General features: G+C 42.9%; 2 protein-coding genes across 5 annotated transcripts in view; one reads left to right on the plus strand and one right to left on the minus strand.

The window, feature by feature from the left end:
* Window positions 1-8,601, minus strand: part of AMHR2 (anti-Mullerian hormone receptor type 2) — a 127,833-nt gene extending 119,232 nt beyond the window's left edge. For all 4 annotated transcript variants that reach the window (XM_077297988.1, XM_077297987.1, XM_077297986.1 and 1 more), the window contains exon 1: window positions 8,456-8,601. The gene's annotated coding sequence lies outside the window, so the exon portion shown is untranslated. The remainder of the gene's footprint in view (window positions 1-8,455) is intronic.
* A 91-nt stretch (window positions 8,602-8,692) lies between these two features.
* Window positions 8,693-22,336, plus strand: part of LOC143816964 (cell division cycle-associated protein 7-like) — a 35,451-nt gene continuing 21,807 nt past the window's right edge. Inside the window, exons 1-6 of the mRNA XM_077297989.1 lie at window positions 8,693-8,821; window positions 10,282-10,533; window positions 15,784-15,864; window positions 18,658-18,819; window positions 19,729-19,872; window positions 21,077-21,226. Coding sequence (XP_077154104.1) covers window positions 10,288-10,533; window positions 15,784-15,864; window positions 18,658-18,819; window positions 19,729-19,872; window positions 21,077-21,226 — 783 coding nt within the window. The 5' untranslated portion in view covers window positions 8,693-8,821; window positions 10,282-10,287. The remainder of the gene's footprint in view (window positions 8,822-10,281; window positions 10,534-15,783; window positions 15,865-18,657; window positions 18,820-19,728; window positions 19,873-21,076; window positions 21,227-22,336) is intronic.

Genomic DNA, 22,336 nt, shown 5'->3' on the forward strand with positions numbered 1-22,336 from the left:
TGAGTTTTCCAGTCAATTACCGGGTTGTGCATAGACAACCATGGAAAACCCAAAACCACCTAAGCAGGAAGGTTCCTGAGCACCTTACATGTAACCTGCTCGGAATGTAGAACGCCAATGTGGAGTTTCACCTCAGCCACAAACTCAGTAATCTCCCCCTGTGAGAGAGGAGCAGCATTGATGGTGACCACGCGGATAGGATGAGGCAGTTTTTCAATCCTAAAACCTGCTGTGCGCGCAAACTCCTCATCAATGAGATTTGTGGCTGAACCACTATCCACAAACACAGTAATTGGCAGCTCACTGCCAGCGATTATAACCTTAGCAGGGAGCATGCATTGAGAAACCACCATGGAGGATATACATAAGCTCAAATTGGTCTGCCCCACACCCTCTGAGCTTAGAATTTTTCCGCCGTTGCGTTTTTCTTAGACAGTAGAGGACAGATATTAATAAAATGACCAGTCTTACCGCAGTAAAAGCAGGCTCCCTGCTTCCTGAGCTCAGGGGCTCGACGCTTCACATGTGACACCCCTGCGATTTGCATAGGCTCCGTGGGCTCACCTGCAGCAACCACACGTGAACCTAAACCCTCTCCCATATGCGGTGTCTTATGCTCCCCCTGACGCAAACAGCGATCAATGCGGACAACCAGACTCATAGCGGAATCTAGAGAAGTAGGAGTCTCGTACATCAGAAGGGCTTTTTTAACCCTTCCAGAAACCCCATGAATAAGCTGACTCCGCAGCGCTGGATCATTCCACTGTGTATTGATCGCCCAGCGATGAAATTCAGAACAGTAATCCTCTGCAACTGTAATCCGCTGCTATCAAAGCAACCTGGGCTTCCATAACACCTCAGCAGAGCCACAGGCTGATCGCCTCCATGCCACGCCGCATTGATGCAGTAATTGATGCAAAAGGAGCCCCGACCAAGTACTGAGTGCATTTACTGAGCATACAGTTAGGTCCATATATATTTGGACAGAGACAACATTTTTCTAGTTTTGGTTATAGACAATACCACAATGAATTTTAAACAAAACAATTCAGATGCAGTTGAAGTTCAGACTTTAAGCTTTCATTTGAGGGTATCCACATTAAAATCGGATGAAGGGTTTAGGAGTTTCAGCTCCTTAACATGTGCCACCCTGTTTTTAAAAGGACCAAAAGTAATTGGACAGATTCAATAATTTTAAATAAAATGTTCATTTTTAGTACTTGGTTGAAAACCCTTGGCTGGCAATGACTGCCTGAAGTCTTGAACTCATGGACATCACCAGACGCTGTGTTTCCTCCTTTTTGATGCTCTGCGAGGCCTTCTCTGCGGTGGTTTTCAGTTGCTGTTTGTTTGTGGGCCTTTCTGTCTGAAGTTTAGTCTTTAACAAGTGAAATGCATGCTCAATTGGGTTGAGATCAGGTGACTGACTTGGCCATTCAGGAATATTCCACTTCTTTGCTTTAATAAACTCCTGGGTTGCTTTGGCTTCATGTTTTGGGTCATTGTCTATCTGTAGTATAAAATGACGACCAATCAGTTTGGCTGCATTTGGCTGGATCTGAGCACACAGTATGTCTCTGAATACCTCAGAATTCATTTGGCTGCTTCTGTCCTGTGTCACATCATGAATAAACACTAGTGACCCAGTGCCACTGGCAACCATGCATGCCCAAGCCATCACACTGCCTCCGTGTTTTACAGATGATGTGGTATGCTTTGGATCATGAGCTGTACCACGCCTTCGCCATACTTTTCTCTTTCCATCATTCTGGTAGAGGTTGATCATGGTTTCATCTGTCCAAAGAATGTTCTTCCAGAACTGTGCTGGCTTTTTTAGATGTTTTATAGCAAAGTCCAGTCTAGCCTTTTTATTCTTGATGCTTATGAGTGGCTTGCACCGTGCAGTGAACCGTCTGTATTTACTTTCATGCAGTCTTCTCTTTATGGTAGATTTGGATATTGATACGCCTACCTCCTGGAGAGTGTTGGTCACTTGGTTGGCTGTTGTGAAGGGGTTTCTCTTCACCATGGAGATTATTCTTCTATCCTCCACCACTGTTGTCTTCCGTGGACGCCCAGGTCTTTTTGCATTGATGAGTTCACCAGTGCTTTCTTTCTTTCTCAGGATGTACCAAACTGTAGATTTTGCCACTCCTAATATTGTAGCAATTTCTCGGCTTGTTTTTTTCTGTTTTCACAGCTTAAGGATGGCTTGTTTCACTTGCATGGAGAGCTCCTTTGACCGCATGTTTACTTCACAGCAAAACCTTCCAAATGCAAGCACCACATCTCAGATCAACTCCAGGCCTTTTATCTGCTTAATTGAGAATGACATAACGAAGGGATTGCCCACACCTGCTCATGAAATAGCCTTGGAGTCAATTGTCCAATTACTTTTGGTCCCTTTAAAAACAGGGTCGCACATGTTAAGGAGCTGAAACTCCTAAACCCTTCATCCAATTTTATTGTGGATACCCTCAAATGAAAGCTGAAAGTCTGAACTTCAACTGCATCTGAACTGTTTTGTTTAAAATTCATTGTGGTAATGTCTATAACCAAAATTAGAAAAATGTTGTCTCTGTCCAAATATATATAGACCTAACTGTATATTTCCATAGGCCAATATTTCGGATTTTAATATAATTTTTTCAAGCTGGTATTATAAAGTATTCTAATTTACTGAGATAACGACTTTTGGGTTTTAATTTGCTGTAAGCTATAATCATCAACATTAACAGAAATAAACACTTGAAATAGATCACTCTGTTTGGCATTTAGGGTATGTGCACATGTTGCGGATTTGGCCCTGTGGATTCAAAGCAGTTTTCCATGCGGTGTACAGTACCATGTAAACCTATGGAAAACCAAATCCGCTGTGCACATGCTGCGGAAAGTTCTGCGCAGAAATGCAGCGTTTTATTTTCCGCAGCATGTCAATTCTTTGTGTGGAATCCGAAGCGTTTTTACACCTATTCCATTATAGGAATCCGCAGGTGTAAAAATGCAGTTGAAATCCGCACTAAATCCACAGAAAACCCGCAGGCGAAATCTGCACTAAATCCGCAGAAAACCCGCAGGGAATCTGCAGGTAAAATGCAGGTCATTTTACCTGAGGATTCTGCAGAATCTGCACGGAAAAATCCACAATGGAATCCACAACAGGTGCACATACCCCTACAGTCCATAGGGGTCTGTTAGACAAAGATGAAAAACGGAAGTCAGTTTTTTTATTTGAGTATTCCATCAGAGACAATGGATGAATAAAATTTCCTACAACTTTCTGCCTAAAAGAGTGAGAAAAAAAACCAGGACGCAACTTGGATGACACCTGGGAAAAACAGCTGTCTGTTTCTCTTGGATGGTAACACATTGACTTATGTGTGAATACAGCCTTAATGGTCATTCAGATGTCTGGGTTTGTTTTTTTTTTTGCTGGATCAGATTTTCGTCAGTGTCAATTTAGTGAACAGCACCATACACTACAAAGGTATATGTTCTATCTGTAATAAACAAACATCTGAAACATCTGAATGAGGCCTTAATTATTAGATAATCACATATGAGGGCTCATTCAGACATCCGTTTTTCACATATGTGTGTTATCTGTGTTTTTCATGGATACAACATGCATCCATTATAATCTGTAGCTGTTCACATGGACTTTTTTTGCAGAGAAGGTGTACGCCAAAAAATCATGGAGACACCACAGACACTGACACCACGCTTATGCCATCCTTGTGCTGTCTTGTTTTTGGCATACGGGAAAATTACTGATGGTAAAAAAACGGACTCATTGCCACTGAGGAAAATCTGATCCAGCACCCTGATGAAAATCAGTCTGGTTTTTTTTCACTTAAAAGAAAAAAAAAATAGACGTCTGAATGAGGCCTAAGGCTATGTGCACACTTTGCGGGGTCCTCTGCGGGTTCTCCCACAGTGGTTTTGATAAATCTGCAGGACAAAACCGCTGCGGTTATCCCTGCAGATTTATCGCGGTTTGTTTTGCGGTTTCCGCTGCGGGTTTACTCCTATACTATTGATGCTGCATATGCAGCAATATGCAGCATCAATAGTAATGTTAAAAATAATTAAAAAATGGTTTATACTCACCCTCTGATGTCCCGATCTCCTAGGCGCTGCACGCGGCGGTCCGGTTCTAAAGATGCTGTGCGAGAAGGACCTTCGTGACGTCACGGTCATGTGACCGCGACGTCACGGTCATGTGACCGCGACGTCACCGTAGGTCCTGCTCGCACAGCAACCCTGCAACCGGACGGCCGCGTGCAGCGCTGAGAGGTGAGTATATCATTATTTTTTATTTTATTTCTTTTTTTTTTTACACAAATATGGTTCCCAGGGCTTGGAGGAGAGTCTCCTCTCCTCCACCCCGGGTACCATCTGCACATTATCCGCTTACTTCCCGCATCGTGGGCACAGCCCCATGCGGGAAGTTAGCGGATCAATGCATTCCTATGTGTGCAGAATCGCAGCGATTCTGCACAAAGAAGTGACATGCTGCGGAATGTAAACCGCTGCGTTTCTGCGCGGTTTTTCCGCAGCATGTGCACAGCGGATTGCGGTTCCCATAGGGTTTACATGTAAATGTAAACGCTATGGAAACTGCTGCGGACACGCAGCTGTAGAAACGCTGCGGATCCGCGGTAAAACCCGCAAAATGTGAACATGGCCTAAGACACGTCACGATGTAACAGGATGCATTAGGCTGCCATCACACTAGCAGTATTTGGTCAGTATTTTACATCAGTATTTGTAAGCCAAAACTAGGAGTGGGTGATAAATGCAGAAGTGGTGCATATGTTTCTATTATACTTTTCCTCTAATTGCTCCACTCCTGGTTTTGGCTTACAAATACTGATGTAAAATACCGACCAAATACTGCTAGTGTGACGGCAGCCTTAGTATTTTATCCTTTCTTACATCTGTGTATTCAAGGCTGCCATCACACTAGCAGTATTTGGTCAGTATTTTACATCAGTATTTGTAAGCCAAAACCAGGAGTGGAACAGTTAGAGGAAAAGTATAATAGAAACATATGCACTCGCCACAGCTAAACAAACCTACTTCTCATCTCTCATATCCTCCCTGTCTCACAACCCTAAACAGTTATTCAACACCTTCAATTCTCTCCTCCGTCCCCCAGCACCTCCTCCCTCCCCACTTATCTCCGCTGAAGACTTTGCCTCATTTTTCAAGCAGAAGATTGATAGCATCAGAGACAGTTTTGGTCAACAAGCCCCAGAGCCCTTCCTCCCGACTTCCCAGTCCTCCACCTCCAAAACCAACTTCTCCACCATTACAGAAGATCAACTCTCCACTCTACTCTCAAGATCGCATCTCACCACCTGTGCACTTGACCCGCTCCCATCCCACCTCATCCCAAACCTCACCACAGTCTTCATCCCAACCCTAACCCATCTCTTCAACCTATCACTAACAACTGGTGTTTTCCCCTCAAGCTTTAAACATGCCTCCATCACACCTATCCTCAAAAAGCCCTCTCTTGACCCATCCTCTGTATCTAGCTATCGCCCTATATCACTTCTCCCTTATGCCTCCAAACTACTGGAACAACACGTCTACCTTGAACTGTCCTCCCATCTCTCTTCTTGCTCCCTCTTTGACCGCTTACAATCTGGCTTCCGGTCACACCATTCCACTGAAACTGCCCTAACTAAGGTCACCAACGACCTCTTAACCGCCAAGAGCAAGCGACACTACTCTGTTCTCCTCCTCCTCGACCTGTCGGCTGCCTTTGACACAGTGGACCATTCCCTATTATTACAGACCCTCTCATCCCTTGGCATCACAGACTTGGTTCTATCCTGGATCTCATCATACCTAACAGACCGGACATTCAGCGTCTCCCACTCACACACCACCTCCTCACCTCGCCCCCTATCTGTCGGAGTCCCACAAGGCTCAGTCCTTGGGCCCCTGCTCTTCTCCATTTACACCTTTGGCCTGGGACAGCTCATAGAATCTCATGGCTTTCAGTATCACCTCTATGCTGATGACACACAGATCTACATCTCTGGACCAGATATCACCTCCCTACTAACCAGAATCCCTCAATGTCTGTCCACTATTTCATCCTTCTTCTCCACTAGATTTCTGAAACTTAACATGGACAAAACAGAATTCATCATCTTTCCCCCATCTCACGCGACCCCCCCAACGAACCTAACCATTACAGTAAATGGCTGCTCACTCTCCCCAGTCCCACAAGCTCGCTGCCTCGGGGTAATCCTTGACGCTGATCTCTCCTTCAAACCACATATCCAAGCCCTTTCCACTTCCTGCCGACTTCAACTCAAAAATCTTTCACGAATCCGTTCATTCCTCAACCAAGAATCTGCAAAAACCCTAGTCCATGCCCTCATCATCTCTCGCCTTGACTACTGCAACCTCCTGCTCTGTGGCCTCCCCTCTAACACTCTCGCACCCCTCCAATCTATTCTAAACTCTGCTGCCCAACTAATCCACCTGTCCCCCCGCTATTCCCCTGCCTCTCCCCTCTGTCAATCCCTTCACTGGCTCCCCATTGCCCAGAGACTCCAGTACAAAACCCTAACCATGACATTCAAAGCCATCCACAACCTGTCTCCTCCATACATCTGTGACCTCGTCTCCTGGTACTTACCTACACGCAACCTCCGATCCTCACAAGATCTCCTTCTCTACTCCCCTCTTATCTCCTCTTCCCACAATCGTATACAAGATTTCTCTCACGTATCACCCCTACTCTGGAACCCTCTACCACAACACATCAGACTCTCGCCTACCATCGAAATCTTTATAAAGAACCTGAAGACCCACCTCTTCCGACAAGCCTACAACCTGCAGTAACCACCGATCAACCAAACCGCTGCATGACCAGCTCTATCCTCACCTACTGTATTCTCACCCATCCCTTGTAGATTGTGAGCCTTCGTGGGCAGGGTTCTCTCTCCTCCTGTACCAGTTATGACTTGTATTGTTTAAGATTATTGTACTTGTTTTTATTATGTATACCCCTCCTCACATGTAAAGCGCCATGGAATAAATGGTGCTATAACAATAAATAATAATAATAATAATAATATGCACTACTTCTGCATTTATCACCCACTCCTGGTTTTGGCTTACAAATACTGATGTAAAATACTGACCAAATACTGCTAGTATGACGGCAGCCTCATTCATTGCTATTTTCTTTCTATTGGGCAAAAGTAAAACAGATCCATTTTGAAACAGAAGACAACAATAGCAATAAATGCAAATGTGGATGAAATAAATGATCAAGGACTGATAAAAAATACTGATGTATCTGCCTTCTAAGAACTCCATGTAGATTTTAATACACATATTCGATCCTGAAAATGGATCAAAACAGCACATGCTGCTTTTTTTTATTTTTTATAAAAAGGACTTGGAAAAAAAAAACCTTCCATGTGACTAGCTCTATTGGTTTATATTAGCGCACTATCTCAATTAGTATAAAACGGATGAAATACGGATGACAAATACGAAATAAGCCTAACAATACCCACCAATTGGAATATGCTGCTTATTGAAAGTACTGCCAGGCACAATAAAAAAGGCAGATGAAGTGGTTAGCACTTCAGCACTGCAGGGTTCAAATCCCACCAAGGACAACATCTGCAAGGGGTTTGTATGTTCTCTCCGTGTTTGCGTGGGTTTCCTCCAGTTTCCTCCCACATTCCAAAGACATAGTGATAGGGATTCTAGATTGTGAGCCCCATCGGGGACAGCGATGATAATGTCTGTAAAGCGCTGCGGAATTAATGGCGCTATATAAAGGAGTAAAATAAATAAATTAAAAGCAGGAGTGTGAACTATACCACTCAAATCAGCAAAGTTATTTCAGTGAATGATTCCTGATAATCAGGTGTGAATAAGCTCTAACTGAATGTCACAAATGGTTCCGCACCAACACTTTTAAGGCTGCCGTCACACGTTCAGTATTTGGTCAGTATTTTACATCAGTATTTGTAAGCCAAAACCAGGAGTGGGTGATAAATACAGAAGTGGTGCATATGTTTCTATTATACTTTTCCTCTGATTGTTCCACTCCTGTTTTTGGCTTAGAAATACTGATGTAAAATACTGACCAAATACTGATAGCGTGAGGGCAGCCTAAGGCTGGGTGCACACTACTATCGGCGGGACACTTCCTATACTTTGTATTTTTAAAAAGATAAATGTTATGTATGTGAGACCTCACCGTAAGGCCGCGTTCACACATTCAGTATTTGGTCAGTATTTTACCTCAGTATTTGTAATCCAAAACCGGGAGTCGGTGATAAATGCAGAAGTGGTGACGTGTTTCTATTATACTTTTCCTCCAATTGTTCCACTCCTGGATTTGGCTTACAAATACTGATGTAAAATACTGACCAAATACTGATAGTGTGACGGCAGCCTTATACTTTACCTCTGATTGTTCCACTCCTGAGTTTGACTTACAGATACTGAACATGGCAGAAGCAAGAGCTGGACACCAATATCAGCAGTCCTTACAGTCACTTGGAGCTGCTGCTGAACTCATCCTGACACTGATGGCGACTGTGAAGCTCTATACTTAGAAAACGTGTACAGGGGAATAGTGCCACCTAGTGTTCAGTTTGGAGAATGCAAACTTGGATTGCTGGTAATAAGTGACCCAGGTGTTGCCAATACCTGGGGATTCTCATCACTGGGTTGTCAGCACTTGTATATAAGATCAGGTTGCTTCATGGGTGGGCTGAAAACCAGGATAACAGTATAGCAAAGGAGAAGTGCCCATTGGTGTAAAGTAACTGTATGTACCCACTTTGAGTTTGCTTTGGTGTACTAATGTTCTGTGTGCAGTAGCTGCTTTAGCTCATGGAATTTGCAAAAGGTACAAGTCCTTTTGAAATTAGAGGAAAGCTGTCAGACATTGGCAGGTTTTACATAAAATATATATATGGCTCATTGACTGTGCATAAAGTCAGTGAAATGTTGGTAGAGGCTGATGTAGCTAGTGGAAGTATACTGTTCAGTAGTGCAGATGTCCAGAAGTGTTTCTCGTGTCCTGGCTGATCATCACTTCACCTAGTTGCACTTGAGGTGTTTGGGGTTTTTCTTCCCTGTTTAAAGTGTGTGTGCGCGTGTGTGTGTGTGTGTTCTGTAGATTTAAGCTGATAAAACCGTATCTGGTAGCATTCACCAACATTCTCTTACCCCCCCCCCCCCCCCCAAAAAAAAAAAAAAAAAAAAAAATTGCACCATAGAGCTTAATGATCTCTGAGAAATTACCTCTGTTTGTGGCTTTAAGTCCATTATGTTTTATCCAAAAACTGCATGTGACTTTTCACTTTACCAAAATTGCACTGTGACCTTATCCTGAGAGGGAACCTGTTATCCTATGTCTGACTAGGAGCTAGATGTAACTTTCAGTGCATGTCAATGTGTAGCAACAGTGCTAATGTACTATAGAAGATAAGCTTTTTTTTGTTGTTTTCATTGTGCCATGCATGGATATGTGCAGCACACTCTTTCTAGTGGTTTAGGATGGTCAAAACCTATGACCTGCTTTCCTTCTTCTTCCCCTCCCCCTTTTTTTTTTTTCTTAGAAAGTCTTTGATTAAGGCCGGAGTCGCACTACAGCGAGATACGGCCGAGTCTCGCAGGTTAAAACCAAGCTCTGGGACCGGCACTGCGGAGCGTGCAGCTCCATGTGTTGCTGTGCGGCCGCACGCTCCGCTCTGGAGTGCTGGTGCCAGAGCTTGGTTTTAACCTGCGAGACTCGGCTGTATCTCGCTGTGTGTGATCCCGGCCTAAGGGCAGAGACAGACTACCGCATTTCTCGCTTGAGCATCACATTGCACTGCAGGGACTGGCCGGTACCTCTTCTGACCTGAGCAAGACAGCATGATGGATTACAATGCAGCTGTCAACCTCAGGTCAGGAGAACCAACAGCCAGCACGAGGTTTACGATGCAATTCTCGCACGAGAAATACGGCAGTCTGTCTCTGCCCTAAGAGGAAGTTTGCACCTAGTAGCCAGGTTGTGGCCAAGATCACTTGGGGTTTTCAGACTGATAATGGCATAGTAGTTTCTTGGTAACTGGCAGTTTTAGGTGCAAAACAATGTGGCAATTAAAAATCAACATGTAAAGGGAGTTGAGTGGCTGCAAAACTGGCAAGTAATGTTTCATTTAATGCATTCCTGACACTAGCTTCATGGAACCTGATCTACAGTTTATCCATCTATTTCCATTGCTCCCTTGCTTTTAGGACACCATGCCTAGAAAGTCATCTGCCGTTTCTGTTGCGCAAAGAAGTCACAGGTACTCGCTCAGAGTGGCAATGAAGAAAACGACCTATCTTTCTGAAACCAGCGATTCTGAAGAAAACAAAAGCAACTCCTCAACTTCAGACTCCGAAGTGGTGAAACCACCAGTGATGCCATCAAGTGAATCAGACGAAGAGGCACCAAATGAATTCCTAAAGAGGAGAGCCAAGAACATCAAAGATAATAAGGCCATGGTTTGTTCCAGTACTGTGTGTTTTTTTTTTTATTTTTTTTTTTTATTGTAGTTACATAATGGTATTCCAGAAACAATGATGGAAGGGTAATGGGGATTTATCCTGAATTGCATCCTCCCTTGTGTTAAATGCCCTGGTGTCTGCTGTCTACGTGACTGTCTAAAACATAAGACATCTAATGCATAACGGATCCTTTTATATCTTCTGCTAAGTATCTTTTCTGTTTATAATATATTATAATCTACTGCTTTCCTCTAAAATAGCATGCCTGTCAACAAGGGTTATGAACAATTGCTGCTCAGCCCTATTCCATACAACTGAGCAGAGCTTCGATACCAGATATAACCCATGGACACTTGTCTCTTCCGGAACAAAGCAGTCATGGTTTTTCTATTCCTAGGCTCTAGATTTAACTCATTTACTGGATTTTTAAATCTTAAAAAAACAAGAATATATCGCCGCGCTACTCCATACATGTTTGATAGGAAAAGAAAGCACCATGCAGTCATGAAGTCCAACAATAAGATCTCTTTTATTTATACAAAACAGGATAAAAGACCAGACAAACAATGCATGGCAGGGCTAAAAGATGACAAGGTATGTCACCAACATCATGCTAAGCCCAAGGTAGGGTGTGACCCTGAACACGAAATATAAACATACAGGTGGGCTATAAGGTGCAGATTGCAAAGAGTAATACCTGTAGCATTGTCTAAACCGTAAAGCAATATAACCAATAGCTAGAACCGGACAGTGGTCCAATTGTAAATAGTAATAGAACATGCACATCACCTGATGACGATGGTAAGTAACACAGGGACACCCGTCCACCCCCTGTGTTACTTGCCATCCTCATCAGGTGATGTGCATGTTCTATTACTATCTTACTATTTACAATTGGACCACTGTCCGGTTCTAGCTATTATATTATTATATTATAGCCCACCTGTATGTTTATATTTCGTGTTCAGGGTCACACCCTACCTTGGGCTTAGCATGATGTTGGTGACATACCTTGTCATCTTTTAGCCCTGCCATGCATTTTGTCTGGTCTTTTATCCTGTTTTGTATAAATAAAAGTGATCTTATTGTTGGACTTCATGACTGCATGGTGCTTTCTTTTCCTATCAAACTTCGTTTTGCAGTTGTCCATGTACCCATGCATGTGTGATGAATAGATATGAAGGTGTGTGTGTACGTACGTACATACATGATTTAATTCCCACCACTGACAATACACATTGGAATTTTTTTATATTTTTATACTCCATACATGTGTAAAGCCAAATTGTGAAGATGTTAAATATGCAAATGAAGACAAACTTACTGCGGTTATGCCAAAAGGACGGATCTGATGAGTGGCACTGTTTAGTAAGGTGATGATCCCAACAATTGGTGGGAGAGGGTATGATCTCCCCTATGAGGGGGAAAAAAAGGAGTTTTGCTGCCACCCACAAGACTTTTAATATGAACAGTAAAGAGTACTGATGTGTTCGTAGTTGTACTTACTGAATTGCCTTGAGGTGGTGTGACCGCTAGAAGATCGATAGTGGTGGATAGTTGGTGGTGAATCCTTTAATAATGCGTGACTATGCTGTTATTCAGATGTGGATATAGTATCCTGTTAGGTTGCCCCTAGTAACAGCACAATAGGTATTCGTAGTGAATTGTCTGTATAAAATATGATGGACTCGGTGGTTAATAGTCCGTGGGAGGATCTAACAGGGTTTGATGGTAGTAATGGAGCGGCCCCCAGATGCAGGGCCGCGGGGTACTCTGTACCGGGTCTATCGGTTCTGGGGATGTCACGGTGGCCTGACCCGGTCCGTGGCCCTGCTAAGGGGCGCCCAATAAAAGGTGTAGGTGACGGTGTAGGTTGCGGTAAATAACGAGGACACAGGGTTGCACTCTCTTTACCTCTTTACTGAAGGCTTCGGCATCCGCAATCCAGAGCACTGTTAACCGATCTGGCTGAGATCGGCTGGTCCGAAGGCACATCCAGAGTTCCCTTTGCAGGTGGAAATCAGTGCCTACCTACTAGCGCCTGGGTGTTGTAGTACTTCCCTGCTGAGCACCACAGAATAGTCCTCACAACTGTCGTGTATGTTTCTGTTCTCTCTCTCCGTCCCCCAGATGATATGGATAGGACGACCCGTATGACGGGGTAGGCCTGGAGTTATTTTATAGGGACCCTAGAGATGCCCCTCTCCCACAATTGCCTCCGTTGTCTTCATTAGGTGATTATGCAGCGCCCCAGAGTCCTGGTCGTTGCAGTACTGTGGCTCCGCCGCTAAGGGGGGCTATGGTACGTCTGATGGCACTGAAGGAGTTCATCTGACCAGGTATCACATACACCAATACATTTCACAGTCGGGCCTCCAGGGGGGAGCTAAGGGTGCTATTTATTAGGCCACTCCCCACCATTGTGGGTAAACTGGGGGTCAGGCAGGAAGTTAGTTCAGAAAGCTGACTGGGTTGGAACCAGGCAACACCTTGTGGCAGGGGGTGTTGTGGGGAAGATTCGGTAGGGTCCCTGTCAGGTTTGGGACCCTGACAGAGGCCTGGCAACAAGAGAGAACGTCACGGGACCGTGCCTGCTCAGCATAGCGGCGGTGCCCTAAGAAAGGATCAGAAGCGAGATATATTGTGCTGAGTGAGAAACGAGATCAAAGCAAGAAGGAGAATACCAGTAGGAGTCGTGCTGTAAGACCGAGGCAACATCCTACTGAGGCGTACAACCGGCGGCCGGAATGCCGAGGAAGTATTCATATATCTAGCTCCAAGCAATACTTCAAACCAACGGCAGGACAGTCAGTCACAGGCGGGCTGTCTCACCTAAATCACCTATGCAGACTTGGGGGGGCAACCTGTGGAGAGGGGCGACTCTAGGGTCCCGGAAGAGCTCCGAGCCTACCCGTCATACGGGTGCGTCCCAACCATAACACCGGGAGGGACGGAGGATTAGCAGAACATCATCTAATCGAGTTGTTGTGAGGGAACACGAGAAACAGACCCAACAGTTGTGGGGACTATCCCGTAAGCACAGCAGGGGAGGACCACAACACATAGCGCTAGCAGGAAGGCACAGATTTCCACCTGCAAGGAGAACTCTGGAGGTGCCATCGGACCGGCCGGACTTGCGCAGCCTGGTGAACCGTATTCCGGACTGAGGACCCAGAGACCTTCAGTAAAGAGGTAAAGAGACTGCAACCTGGTGTCCTCGTTATTTACTGCACCGCACCACCACCACTATCTACATCTATCACTGTACGCCCCTCAGCAGGGTCACGGACCGGGTCTAGCCACCGTGACAACCCCAGAGCAGAGACTCGGAGGCCCGGTACCGGGTACCCCTCGGCCCTGCGGCAGTGGGGGCGCTACAACTAAGGTGAGGCAGCCAACCTAAAGTTAACTGCCCTGCCGTTGGTTTGAAGTAATGCGTGGAGCCCAATACTTCCTCGGCATTCCGGCTACGCGCCTCAGTAGGATGTTTCCGATCTCAGGGCACGACTCCTACTGGTTCTCTCGCCTTTGTGCTGTGATCTCGTTTCTCACTTCTCCACAATAAACCTCGCTTCTTATCCTTTCTTAAGATACCGCCGCAATGGAGTGCAGGCGCAATTCCGTAACGATCTGTCCTTTTCGCTAGGCCTCTGTCAGGATCCCACCCCTGACAGGGACCCCCCTGAATCTTCCCAAGCAACCTCTTCTCTCACTAGGTGTTACCTGGGCAAAACCCAGTCAGCTTCTCTAACTTCCTATCCAACCCCCAGTTTTACCAGAGTGTGATACATACATAAAATAATACATAGAACCCTTTGCTCCCCCTGGTGGCCAGAGTGTGAAGTGTAATGTGTGACTGTGATACCTGGTCAGGTGAACTCCTTAAGTGCCAGCAGACGTACCATCACTCCCCTTAGTGGCGGAGCAACAGTACTGCAATGACCAGGACTCTGGGGCGCTGCACTAACCTAGTGTGCTTAATCAGGTTTAAGGCGGTACTCACTGTGATCCTGGGTGTGGGGACAAGTGATGTGCCTGCGTCCCGAAGACTAACCGCTGTGCTGCAGAGGGTGACCGCAGTCGGTGTGCGGGAACCGCTGCACTGGACGCCGACAATGATCACAGGTGCCCCGGCCGGAAGCACGCTGTGTATGCAGCGGAAATGGGATGGGCAGGGTTTCCGAGTGATGTCACTGATTGAGAGAAGGACGGGTGCGCAGAAGGAACAAGAAACCAACGCATTTCGAGGGACAGCAGCCCTCTTCATTTGCATATTTAACATCTTCACAATTTGGCTTTACACATGTATGGAGTAGCGTGGTGAAATATTCTTGTTTTTTTTTTTTTTGTTTTTTTTTGGGGTTTGCTTTCTAGCAGGTATACACAGGACCTGCTTCAATAACCAGCAGCACTCTATACAAATCTTACCCTTGGGTCAGTCATTTGCTGAGCGCCAGTGTTTTAGATCTATACTTTTTGATTTTTAAATCTTACCAGTGTCACCTCATGTGGTAATAAACTTTGACTGATTATCCCTTTAATCCAGATAGTCACACCACACAAACATTAATAACTAACATTTTATTTTTATTTTTTCTTTACATCAGCACCAGTTGTAAAATCTGCTTTTTTTTTTTTTTCCAAAGGAAATTTACAAGACTTATAATTTTTTTTTATTTTTTAGGGACCTATCAAGCTTTGAAATGACCTTAGGGGTCCTATATATTGTAAACCCTCAAAAGTGATACCATTCTAAAAATGGCACCCTCAACATATTCAAAATTCGCTCTGATTTCAGTTTATTTTTGCCACCTAAATGTTGATATCATCTGAACAGGCCACTGTAGCCGGCAGACTTTAAGGCCATGAATTGCCACAGCAAACATCAGGACCACATGATCAAGATCTCAGGGTGTCGATGGGGTTAAAGAGGGAGCCCCCAGACTCTGTTAACCATCTAGATGATGTAGTCATTATTGACAGCAGCATGTAAGGGGTTGAACAACTATAGTCAGTACCAACACTGATCGGGGCTGATGCAGCAAGTTGCCAGCTATAGTGGACAGCCAACAGCTGCTGGATTGTCACCCATGGGGGTATGCTAGTCTTACATCGCAGGTCAGTAAAAGTGTTGGTCACTGCACTGCGGTCTTTATATAGAACATGACCATGTCTTCTATGCTGCAATGTCTTTTATATCTACTGCAATGTCTTTTATATCTGCATGCTACACTTGGATTTCTGCAGCTTGCCAAACTTATGGCAGAATTGGAGAAGCTCCCAGGACATCTGCAGTCAGCATCTACCTCACAAGATGGCAACACCCAGGTAAGACTGCTTACCAAATGAGCTGGGGTATCTGAAAGAGGATGCAGGCATTTATATAGCAGTATTGGCATAACTAGTACACAAGATTGTGCCTAGAGGAGCAGGGCTTTAGTCTGCACTGAAATAACAAAGTTCTTGTGTATTTTATCTAGTTAGTTTTGTCTAAACTGTTCTTTAGAATTTGAGGCTAGAAATATTTATGAATCTGAGATAATACTAGGTACACAATAGGCCCTTGGGTCACTATGGTCACAGAACTGAGGATCTTGGTGATTTTACATGATAGGCTTGTGAGCTGGTTTAAAGCAGAACCCAATTGTCCTGCACTCCACTATGCCTCCATTATGGAGTTTCAAATAATTGCTGCCAACATCAAGACAGGTCAGCCCTGCCTAGATAGATCAGTGATGCAGGTCTGCAGCAGGCATCACACTGCTTGAACCTGCTTGTCTTGCCTCTGCGGTGTCTAGTAGTTTCAAGCCCTGCAATGGAGGCAGAGTGTAGTGCAGGACCATTGTGCCCGGCTTTAAACCAGCTAACAAGTCAATGTTGCAACAAAAAAAGCAGATATGCAGGTATGTTTCATAGTTTAAGTTTGAAGTTAGACAGATGCCAATTGTCTACAACCTTTTAACCTTGCATGTTGATCCAGAGAAAAGCAAAAACCCCATGGGTCAGCTGCTAATGGCTCCATATTGCGGGAATCATTCCTGACTCCACAAATGGCAATTTAAGTTCTGTATACTGTATACAGTGCACAGAAGCAGTGTGTTCTAAACAGATGCACAGAATGGTGTGTAAACTTAGAACGTACAGTCAGGAAAATAAGTATTCGATACACTGCCGACCTTGCAAGTTTTCCCACCTACAAAGGATGAAGAAGTTTGTAACTTTTTATCATACGTACACTTCCACTATGAGACACAGGATCTAAAAATTAAAACCCAGAAAAATCACATTGAGATAGAGAGAGAGAGAGATATATATATATATATATATATATATATATATATATATATATATATATATATCTATATATATCTCCCCTTCATGACCCAGGGTGTTTGTGTTTTTTGCTCCCCTCTTCTTCCCAGAGCCATAACTTTTTTTTTTTTTTTTTACATTTCTGTCAATATATGGCCATGTGAGGGCTTATTTTTTGTGGGACAAGTTGTACTAGAAAATGGGTAAAAAAAATCCCAAGTGCGGTGAAAGTGCTAAAGTGCAATCCCACACTAGTTTTTTGTTTTGGCTTTTTTGCTAGGTTCACTAAATGCTAAACTGACCTGCCATTTTGATTCTCTACAAGTTCATAGACACCAAACATGTATAGGTGTTTTTTGTTTTGTTGTCTTTTTTTATCTAAATGGTAAAAAAAAAAAAAAATCCAAACTTTGCTCAATTTTGTTTTTTTTTTAACAATTTTCCAAAACTCATAACGTCTCAATTTTTCGTGATCTCCGGTTGGGTGAGGGCTTATTTTTTTGCACACCGAGCTGACATTTTAATACCATTTTAGTGCAGATATGTTCTTTTGATTGCCTGTTACTGCCTTTTAATGTTGCGGGGACCAAAAAAACACGTAATTCTGGCGTTTTGAATTTGTGTTTTTTTTTTTTTTCCCTCACTACACCGTTTAGCAATCAGGTTAATTTATTTATTTTTTATAAACTGATCAGGCGATTGTGAACGCGGCAACACATATTTGGTATATTTGATTTTGAATGGGGCAAAAGGGGTGATTTAAAGTTGTTATATATATATATATATATATATATATATATATATATATTTTATTTTTTTTGTTCAAATCGCCCCCTTTTTTGCCCCATTCAAAATAAAAGAATAAAAAAACTCAAAACATACATATATTTGGTATTGCCGTGTTAAGAATCACCAATGTGGAAAAAAAACAAAAAACACAATCGCTAAACTGCATAACGAGAAGTCAAAACACCAGAATTACACTTTTTTAAAATTTATTTAAAAAAAAAAAAAAAAAAACCTCTCCCACTCTTTGTAAGCGGGAAAACCTTTAGGCTATGTGCACATGATGCGGATTTGCTGCAGATTTTTCCGCACAGAAACGCTGCAGATCCGCACTGTGATTTACAGTACAATGTAAATCAGTGGGTAAAAAAAAAAGTTGTGCGGAATTGCTGCAGATTTAAAAGTGCATGTAACTTCTTTTGGGCGGATCTGCAGCGTTTCTGCACCCTCATGATAGAAATCTGCAGTGGCAAAAACTGCATAAAATCCGCATCAATTCTGTGGCAAATCCACACAAAATTTGCAGCAAATCCGCAGCTGTGGATTCTGCCAGGAGATGCGAATTTTGTGCAGAAAATTCTGCACCACATTTCCTACATGTGCACATAGCCTTAAAATGAGCACCGTATCAAATACACTTTTTTTTTTTTTTTTCCCACTGCACATGTTGTAGACATAGAATCTTTCAGCATGGCTTCCCTATTGCATGTGCTTGACAAGAAGAGGTGAAGTAACAGCAAGACTGATAAAGGGGAGGTGATATGTTCAAAATGAGGCAGATGTAATAGTAACCGGCTGAAATGAATATACCGTATGTACTTTTATACAGGAAAGAAATATATCTTGGTACCGTGTTAGCCAGTAGATAGAAAAATATTATCCTCTGTACTTTTATAAGAATTTTAAATTTTGGGAAGAGCTCTTGCCACAATGCAACTCCCTTGCAAATAAAAAAATGCAGTTTTCAGTAGTTCTCAACCATTCTGAGCACTGGTTATCCATTGTATGTGTATTTTCACTTAGAAGTACAAAAGGCGTTCACGTGAATCTCTACCTAAAGTTGAACCTAGAAGGAATCCAGAAAGAGCCACTCGGCGAGTGACCCGCTCTATGGGAGCTGTGCTAAGTCAATCTTCACAAAAGGAGGAAAAGCTGCAGAGTCTTGAGGATAATTTGCTGGAGGAAGTAAGAACCTATCGTAGATAAATCTCCTTTTTAATTAGCTGGCGCCAAAGAACTCATGACGGTGCAACATCCACAAACCGGGCACAGTGGTTTTTTTTTTTTTATCAAATCATATGTTAAGGCTTGTGTTGTGGGATCAGTTGTACATTTGACTACTACCATTTTATTATCTCGACTCCACCTTTTTGGGTTACCATCTCAGTGGGGTTTTCCTAAGATATTAAGTAATCACTAAGGGTATGCGCACACGTTGCGGATTCGCAGCAGTTTTCCCTGAGTTTACAGTACCATGTAAACCCAAATCCGCAGTGCACATGCTACGGAAAAAACACACAAACATAGCGTTTATTCCGCAGCATGTCAATTCTTTGTGTGGATTCCACAGAGGTTTACACCTGCTCCATAATAGGAATCTGCAGGTGGAATCCGCAAAAAAAAAAAAAAATCGTGGTAATTCTACAGTGCGGTTTAGCTGCGGACTTGCCAAAATCAGTCCGGGAAAAATCCGCACCACTTTGCACAATGTGTGCACATGGCCTAACAATTCATCAGCACTCTACTATATCCAGCATGCTGCCCTTATGTTGTGTGTAAAATGTTCTAGACACCCATCATGCAATTAAGGTGCTTTTATAAAACTTGCCGATCAGGTTGCTAATGTGAATAACCATTAAAGCCCTGTGTCGAATCCCGGCTGTTACCTCTGCAGTGATGTCCTCCAGGGCCACTGATTCTATTATTCATGCAGCCAACTACTGGCTTTGGTGGTCACGTACGGCAGGACCAGTAGGGTATTCGGTGAATAATCACTGGTATTTATTTCTTTAGTCACACTTTTCCGAACTGTTTGATGCTGAAGCTTTCATTTTTAATTCCATTCAACTTTGCTTTTGTTTTTATCTAAAACAGAGAGAAACAAAAGGAAGGCGGCGAATTACTCGGTCCAGCATTCATGTCATTCCCCATGTTGTGCGACCAGTGGAGGATATCACAGAAGATGAATTGAATAATGTTGCTGATAATGTGAAGGAGAAAGTGTACAACCATGTGAATGTGAGAAGCACTTGTCAGATTTTTTTTTTTTTTTTTTTTTTTCCCCTCCTTTTTGAGTTGGCTTTTATTGAGTGAATCATTTTGATGTAAATGAGAAGTCCCTGTCCCAATGTACGGTCAGGTGTGGGGGTGTATCACTCGCTTGTAGGACGCTGTCTCAAGGCCTCCATCTTCTAGAGCTGTCGAACATAACTTGGGGTACACCCAGTTCATTTCAACACATAGACATTTACTGGACAGTTCAGGTTCATCAGATTGTAATGAGAAACACTTCTCATTTCTTGCTTCCTTAACAAAGCACGTTTTTCAGCATTACAATCCGTTCCTCCTGGACTATCCCTACGTTTACTGGCTCTCTGTCCCAGGAAATTGTCCGTAACTGAGATACATTTGCATACATCAAACATATTACCTTTTTATAATTCTTACCAAAGTCTCTTACCCCTAGTTACCTTATCTCTTACTCTATACATTACCATATCACAATGCACACTTTGAATGACATTATTCACATAATGCAATTGGTGTCTTCAGGGGTAGGAATGCAACAGCATAGTTCACCACTCGGTACAGTAATACTTTATGTAAATTGATGTTCTGTTGCATGTTTTATGTAAATGTACAAAGTTGCATTTGTTTATTATTTGCACTGATCTTAGATTAAGGCCTGTCTAGTAGTGTGTTCACAATTATGCTGGCTGTTTCAAGTTCAGTCTTCAAGAGCACATCACTCCCCTGCTTCTTGGCTTTTTGCTTGCCTCTTGCATGACCATTCAGACCAGCAGCATTTTTTGCACCGCTCGCCCAATCTTTGTAATCTTTGCTGCAATCAAAGTCATTTTCACCTTATCTAAAATATAATAAAAATGCAAGGGTACTAAAGCTGGCCAGACCCAGTATTCTTGCACGCGTCCTTGCCTAAGAGACCATCTGCCTCAGACTGCAGCATTGGCCAGTGACTTGGTTAACTAAAAAATGTAAAATCTCTCCAATATTTAGTCTGTGAAGCACTTTATAGTATTCTGATGTAGGTAAAAACGCCAAACCTTGTGTGGCAAAAAAATTCAGTTTCCAGTTCCTAGCAGTGATATTAATGTAGCGCTAGAAGATGACACAGATGTCTTCAAAAGTGGACCTACACTTTTTTTTTTTTTTTTCGTCCACTGCATGCTCAATGTTCATGGCTTTGTTTGACCTCTTATAGGGGTCCACGTGTCATCAATGCAGACAGAAAACCATAGACACCAAGACAAACTGCCGCAATAAAGAATGTCATGGAATCCAAGGACAGTTCTGTGGGCCTTGTCTCAGAAACAGATATGGAGAAGATGTACGCAAGGTTCTCTTAGATCCTGTAAGTAGAGAAAAATAAAAGCAATCTCCAAGCTGACAAATTACAACACAAGATCACAACCCCTGCAATTTCTGTTTTTGTTTTTTTGTTGTTTTGGTTTGTGTTTTTGTGTTTTTGTTTTTGTTGTGTCAGGGGAATTACAGATCTACACCATCAGCCAGTAAGTCAGCTGGTATATGTTACACCGTGGACAATTACACAATAACCTTACAAAGGAAAACTACTAAATATTGAAGAATTGACTGCAGTTTTATTACCTAAATTTTCATGACCAATATCCCTTGTTACATGGACCCTTATTTTTAGAAATTCAATGTAATTTGCCTTGGGACTTATTTGAATGGGATGATATGGAAATGCTAGTTCATATATACCATGTAGATGTGCTGCCAAATGAGACAGGTGTGGTTTTGTTTTTACAGCTGCAATTATTTTAAGTCGTTATATGCAGCACATTGCCCTGTGTACACAGCAGGACTGCCACTAGGAATTTCAGGGCCCCCTTGAAACTCCGCCCAGGTTCCACCCCACCTTGAACCTTCCACAGTCCCACCACCCTCTTTTAGGAAAGTCTACTTTTGCGCCACATCCTCACTAATCTCACATTACCAGTTCCTTTCAACAAAACACATACATGGCCAGTAGCGCTTATTTTGGTCAAAAGAGATTATTTATTTTTTAATCCGCCACAAAGACAAGGTAGACTCTCTTGGCTGGGCTCTACTCTACTGTAACTTATTAAAGATTTGTTAAAATATCCAATACAATTTTAGGTATATTTGTACTTATTTTTCAATTTTTAAAATGACCAATACCACCACACCATGACCGAATCGCATAACACCACATACAAGGAATAAATACCACCACGCCATGACCAGACCACATATTACAACTTCATAGTGACCTAATACTACAATACTGGTCATGAATTTAAAAAAAAAAAAAAAAAACTTTGTACATTGTACACAGGAGTTCTGCACTTGGTATACAGTGTCCGTGTACAGATAATAGTGATCACTGGTGACACTATACAAACAGGAGCTCTGTATATAGTGTTAAATGTCACTGGGATCCCTGTATTACCTGTACACTGACCCTATATCCAGA

The sequence above is a fragment of the Ranitomeya variabilis genome, chromosome 3 (genome assembly GCF_051348905.1).
Source record: "Ranitomeya variabilis isolate aRanVar5 chromosome 3, aRanVar5.hap1, whole genome shotgun sequence".
In the NCBI taxonomy this organism is placed as follows: domain Eukaryota; kingdom Metazoa; phylum Chordata; class Amphibia; order Anura; family Dendrobatidae; genus Ranitomeya; species Ranitomeya variabilis.